The sequence below is a fragment of the Bison bison genome, unplaced genomic scaffold (genome assembly GCF_000754665.1).
Source record: "Bison bison bison isolate TAMUID 2011002044 unplaced genomic scaffold, Bison_UMD1.0 scf7180017864203, whole genome shotgun sequence".
Lineage (NCBI taxonomy): Eukaryota > Metazoa > Chordata > Mammalia > Artiodactyla > Bovidae > Bison > Bison bison.
The window spans coordinates 6,887,028-6,893,162 of record NW_011494775.1 but is presented as its reverse complement, the minus strand read 5'-3'; the positions used below and the strand labels follow the sequence as shown (position 1 = coordinate 6,893,162).

Sequence of the window (6,135 nt, the reverse complement as noted above, 5' to 3'; positions counted from 1 at the left end):
GGTACCACGGGTGGGGCACGGGGGCTGGGAGGGGCCAGGGCGGCCAGCTCACACATGCACAGTCCTCTGGTACGCACCCAGATGAAGATTTCCCGAGTTTTACCGACATCGTGCAGAGTGCCCTGTGCCCATGTGAGGCGGGTCCTGCCTCCAAGCTGCTTCAGGCTCCTGACCTCCAAGTGGCAGGAAAGGCCCTGGCTTCAGGCCCTGGGGCCCCCCTCAGTGTCAGAGTTCGCTGTCACGGGGGAACAGGGTCACCTGTGGCTGCCAGGAGCAGGTCTGGGGTAGACCAAACAGGCTCACCAGGTCTGGTGGATGCTCCAGCTTCTTCCTCCAGGTTACTCTTCTCACCTCTTTTTGGGCAGTTCCAAGGCACTAGAATCTTTTGTGTTGCTTTTTAGGTGTGTTAACAGGGTCGGTGGTGAAACCAGCTCCAGTTAGTGGAGTCCTGCAGCTCCATCTAGCATGTCTGGCAAATGCCCTTCTCTCCAACTTTTGCACACCTGATGACAGCTTGCCGAGTACCCCATTCTGCTTCTGATCTTTTAAACACACCTCCATATTCAGGGACTTGCCCCGTCTCAGTCCACGTGAAACCCCTCCTGCCTTTCTCTTAGCTAGGCATTCTCAGCTACAGAGCCATGTGGCGCATTTCAGTACGTCCCTATTGATGGAGTTTAGTTGTGGTTGAGCTGTTGCTGTTTCAAACATCACTGCTCTGATGAGCTTGTGCCCCTGTTACTCAGACCTGTGACCTAGCATTCATCTCAGATCAGTGCCCAAAAGATAATGGCTGGGTCATGGGGGATGAGTGTGGGAGGCTGACCTCCAGAGCCACAGCCACGCTCTTCCTCTTCTGTGAGCTCTCAGTTCCTATCCTTTGTTTACCTTGGACTGGACAATAGCCTGTTTCTTATTGACTTCCCAGAGCGTTCTACCTATTAGAGAACCCAGCTTTGGATGATACGTGTTACAGACTCCTTCACCCCCAGTTTATTGTTTTGATTTTTGATTTTTTATTTAACCCGTTGGCCTGTTTTCCCAGTTGAAACCCGTGATCGTTAGTAGTAGTCTTTCCTTTTATGGTTTCTCGGTTCTGTGTCACATGGAAAGGCCTTCCCTGTGCTATGTTTCTACTAGTACTCATATGAATTCTTATATGTTTGAGCTTCTGATGGTGTAGGCTGTAAGGTGTGGCCCCCAGAAGGCTCACTGGGTTTTAACTGAGTGCTCTTTGAGGGTGCCTCACTTCCTGTCTGGGCGACCTCACTGGTCTCGTCTGTAAGAAGGGAAGTGAAAGAGACAGAAGCGCAAGTCACTGTGGTGGGCGTGGGTGTAGGTGTCAAGAGGATGATGTCGTCGGTGTCTCCTTCAGAGCTTAGCTGAGCCTTACCTTCCCCAGCTGTAAAATGGGCAGGCCAGATGCTGGCTCCTCCCAGGGTCCCACTATGGGTGTCACCTCCTGCTCTTCCACCATCAGTCCCGTTTGTTTCACTGGCCACAGGATCTGTGCACAAGAGATGTGGGTGGCAGAGGTCTCTAATGTGTATTTGACTGACTGGGGTCATCTGCTCACTGCCACACCCACAGCAAGAGGCAGAGTCCAATCTCCGCAAGGCCAAGCAGGGCTACATGCAGCGCTGCGAGGACCATGACAAGGCCCGCTTCCTGGTGGCCAAGGCGGAGGAGGAGCAAGCCAACATTGGGCCCGGTGCAGGGGGTGCAGCCTCCAAGACCCTGGACAAGCGTCGTCGCCTGGAGGAGGAGGCCAAGAACAAGGTGAGGGGCAGTGATGGAGGGTAAGGCCCATGGTGACAGATCCTCACGCCCTGTACAGAATTGCCCACCTCCGGTCCCTTGTCCAGGCTCTGCCTCCTGGCAGGAATGCCTTCCCATCCTTTTGTACCTAGTTGATTTCTTTGTGGGGCCTGAAGATGCCCTGAGGGCTGAACCGTGGGCTAATGCTTCCCTGGGCAACCGCCCACCTACCACCCCCACCCCAGGCGGAGGAAGCAATGGCCACCTACCGTACATGCGTGGCCGATGCTAAGACACAGAAGCAGGAGCTGGAGGATACCAAGGTGACGGCACTACGGCAGATCCAGGAGGTCATCCGGCAGAGTGACCAGACCATCAAGTCGGTGCGCACTGGGGCTCCCCTGGAGAGGTGGGAGGAGCACCTACCTGTCAGGTGCCAGGACCACTAGCGCTCACCTCCCGCCCGTCCACAGGCCACCATCTCATATTACCAGATGATGCACACGCAGACGGCCCCACTGCCCGTGCACTTCCACATGCTGTATGAGAGCAGCAAGCTGTACGACCCAGGCCAGCAGTACGCTTCCCATGTGCGCCAGCTGCAGCGCGGCGAGGAGCCTGATGTGCACTACGACTTCGAGCCCCACGTGTCCGCCAGTGCCTGGTACACTACCTTCTGCGCATGCCCAGGGAGCCAGACTTCCTGCCTGAGATGAGGGCAGGGGCAGGGAGCCCTTGTGACCCCCATCACAGCCCCTCCTTTTGTCTGTTGGTCCCACCAGGTCCCCAGTCCTGCGTGCTCGGAAAAGCAGCTTCAATGTCAGCGATGCTGTGGGGGCAGAGGCTGCCAGTAGCCCCCCGGAGGACGGCGGGCCCAGCCAGGGAGAGATTGCCAAGGAGCGCAGGGGTGAGTGCCAAGAGGGGGCGGACGCAGCCCCCTTGCAGCCCCCCTCAGACCTTCACTGGGGATACTTCTTTCACAGGTGGGCGGGGCCACCAGGTGCACAAGTCGTGGCCCATCTCCATCTCGGATTCGGAGGCCAGTCTGGACCCCAGCCCTGGCTCAGGTGAAGGGGCCTGCTGGGTCAGCGGGAGGTGGAACACTGCGACCCATCCCAGGCTTCAGTGGGCTCATTGTGCAGCGGGCAGCAGGGGTGGGGGTGCAGGGGGAGCCTCTGACACCCTGTTTCCTGCTCAGAGGACTTTAAGAAGTTTGAGCGTATGTCTTCCTGTGGCACCATGTCGTCCAACGAGGAGCTGGCCGACCAGGAGGGCAGTGCAGGGGCATCAGCCTTTGATCAGGGTGAGGGAGCCTCTAAACGGGGCAGTGGGGGAAGGAAGGGTTTGGAGACTCTCTGTGGGTCTGGCCTTGACCTCCCTCGGTGACACTGACCACCTTCCCCCTCCCCCACCAGCTGACCTCAATGGCATGACTCCAGAGCTGCCTGTGGCTGTGCCCAGCGGGCCCTTCCGCCACGTGGGGCTGTCCAAGGCGGCCCGGACCCACCGGCTTCGGAAGCTCCGCACACCGGCCAAGTGCCGGGAATGCAACAGCTACGTGTACTTCCAGGGCGCCGAGTGTGAGGAGGTGAGTGGTTCCGGTCGGGTCCAGGGGAGCCAGGCACCTGGATGTGCGTCCCATGTCGGGAGAGAGCACCTGCGGTCTGGAGGTGGGGCCAGAGCAGTGGGAGGAGCCCAGGCTGAAGGGTGAAAACTATTTCAGAAGCTGCACTGTGGTGGGGAGTCAGGGGTGGGGTGGGGGTGTGTGTTTGTGTGCGCGTGCACTGAGATGAGGCAGGAGATGGAGCCAGGGATGTCTGAGCTGGACCAGAGTCAGGTAGGGCTGCTCACACTGCCCACCCCCAGTGCTGCCTGGCCTGCCACAAGAAGTGCCTGGAGACCCTGGCCATCCAGTGTGGCCACAAGAAGCTGCAGGGCCGTCTGCAGCTCTTTGGCCAGGACTTCAGCCGTGCTGCCTGCAGCACCCCCGACGGCGTGCCCTTCATCATCAAGAAGTGCATCTTTGAGATCGAGCAGCGGGCGCTGCGCACCAAGGTGACCACCGCCGGCACAACAGCGGGGACTCCAGCCAAGAGACTGCACAGGGAGGGAGAGGCATGGGCCCCTGCTGACTGCAGGCTTTCACAGGGCATCTACCGGGTCAATGGGGTGAAGACACGTGTAGAGAAGCTGTGCCAGGCCTTCGAGAATGGCAAGGAGCTGGTGGAATTGTCGCAAGCCTCACCCCACGACATCAGCAATGTCCTCAAGCTCTATCTGCGCCAGGTAAGATAGATGGTGACAAGACAGAGCAATTCCTAGGCTGGACAGGGAGCCTGCTGGGGGCGTGACCAGCGCTAGGAAGGGGCGTGGTTGCTAAGCTGGGGCATGGTCAGTATTGAGTGTTTGGGACCTGTACGTAGAGGCGGGGCCGCTGTCAGGGGCGGGGCCAGTGCAGGACTAGCAGTCTGTGGGCCCTGCCTACTGACCCTCCACACTTGACCTTGCCACCTTGCAGCTCCCTGAGCCGCTCATTTCCTTCCGCTTCTACCATGAGCTTGTGGGGATGGCCAAAGACAGTCTGAAGGCCGAGGCCGAGGCCAAGGCAGCATCTCGGGGTCGGCCGGATGCCACAGAGAGGGAGGCTGCAGCCATGGCCATGGCGAGCCGGTTGCGGGAACTCCTACGGGACCTGCCTCGGGATAACTGGGCCACACTGCGGTACCTGATGCGGCACCTGCGCAGGTGAGGGCCGAGTCGGCCAGGGTCAAGGGTGGCAGGGTTCTGGGAGCTGCTCACACCTGCCCCTGCACCCTACAACCCCCCAGGATCGTGGAGGTGGAACAGGACAACAAGATGACACCAGGGAACCTGGGCATTGTGTTTGGGCCCACGCTGCTGCGGCCCCGGCCCACTGAGGCCACGGTGTCCCTTTCCTCCCTGGTGGACTACCCCCACCAGGCCTGCATCGTGGAGACCCTCATCACCCACTTCAGCCTGGTCTTCAAGGAGGAGCCCGAAGAGGCCCCAGGGGGCCAGGTGAGGGCTTCCCACTGTGGACAAGGGATGCAGGGCTGAGCATGGTGGGGGCTAGGAACCTTGCTTGCCTATGGGGGGATTATACAGGGGGTTCTGCTGGGAGATGTTTGGCTTGGACAGGGCTGTCCCGGGCATTCAAGGCACATTTTAAGCAAAGAACTGGGTGAAGTGTGGGTTCAGATCTGTGGGTGGAACCTGCGCTTGACCAGCCGTCCTGGCCCCTCTGGTTTCCCACTTCTGCCCGCTCTGTAGCCTGTCCTTGTGTCCTGGCTCCCACAAGCTCAGCTGGGTCCAGCCTGCTGCTCTCCTTGGTAGAGGGTCTTATTTCCAGGCAGCATTGGCTCCCATGCTCAGTCCCCACTGCACATCTTTAACGCCTCATCAGCTGCCTTTAGGGGAGGCAGGCTGTGGAGGGGATATGCCTGGTTGTAGCTTCAGGACAGTGGCTCCAGTGCTGGTGTCCACAGGGACTCAGCCCCCTTTGTATGAGCTCAGACTGTCCAGACATGGGATGGGGGACTGAGAGCCCTCATATGCTCAGCTGCAGCGGGTGTTAATGGTTTTTAGGGTTTTTACTTGGTTAACTTACAAGAAAGTAAATGGAACGTGGCATGGCCAGAACCGTGGCGCTTCCCTGACCTCTCTTCTGCTTCTGCAGGATGGGGTATCCAGCCAGCTACCCGAGGTGGTGGTCCAGGCACCGTACCTGGGGGGCAGCGGGGGTGCAGCCTTTCCCTTGACAGAGGAGGCTGAGGATGGGGTCCTTGGTGAGTGGGGTGGCCCTGGAGGTGCTGGGCAGATGGGGGGTGATGTAGTGGGTCCATGTCAAGGGCTGCAGACTGAACTGTTTCCCCAGACACAAGTGTTACCTGTCTTTAATCTGTTACAAACCTTTGCAAAGAGATACCCTTTCAAGGTGTTTTGCCAGGTCCAAGAAACAGGCACGCAGAAGTGGAAACAACCCCATGTGTCTGAGACCCTGCACCTGATTTGAGAGGGTTCTGAGCAGGGAGACAGGCCTGCTGGGGGGGTGGGGGAGCCTCTTGGTGTCACCAGAGGCAGATGCCCAGTGGTTCCACCCCCAGCTCACAGGCCGTCCATCTGTCCCTCTGAATCTCTGTCCCTCTCCCTTGGACTTTTCAGAACCCCATGTCGCCTCCAATGACTCCGACTCAGAGCTGGAGGAGGCCTCAGACCTGCAGTCCCCGGTGGGTGGGGCTGCACTGCACCGGCTCAGTTTTCTGGAGAGGCAGGGCGGCGAGGCAGGCACAGAGGGCAGTCAGGGCAGCCGCAGCGGCAGCGAAGAGCAGCTGGGTGCCACAGCCGGCGAGTACGGGC

At 59.4% G+C, this 6,135-nt stretch overlaps 1 protein-coding gene across 1 annotated transcript in view; it reads left to right on the top strand.

The window, feature by feature from the left end:
* HMHA1 (histocompatibility (minor) HA-1) overlaps nt 1-6,135 on the top strand; it is a 13,939-nt gene that overhangs the window by 7,127 nt on the left and 677 nt on the right. The window contains exons 9-22 of the mRNA XM_010844642.1: nt 82-230; nt 1,555-1,779; nt 2,004-2,141; nt 2,232-2,422; nt 2,541-2,665; nt 2,742-2,825; nt 2,957-3,061; nt 3,174-3,346; nt 3,625-3,813; nt 3,907-4,044; nt 4,277-4,503; nt 4,587-4,797; nt 5,456-5,564; nt 5,941-6,134. Coding sequence (XP_010842944.1) covers nt 82-230; nt 1,555-1,779; nt 2,004-2,141; nt 2,232-2,422; nt 2,541-2,665; nt 2,742-2,825; nt 2,957-3,061; nt 3,174-3,346; nt 3,625-3,813; nt 3,907-4,044; nt 4,277-4,503; nt 4,587-4,797; nt 5,456-5,564; nt 5,941-6,134 — 2,258 coding nt within the window. The remainder of the gene's footprint in view (nt 1-81; nt 231-1,554; nt 1,780-2,003; nt 2,142-2,231; nt 2,423-2,540; nt 2,666-2,741; nt 2,826-2,956; nt 3,062-3,173; nt 3,347-3,624; nt 3,814-3,906; nt 4,045-4,276; nt 4,504-4,586; nt 4,798-5,455; nt 5,565-5,940; nt 6,135) is intronic.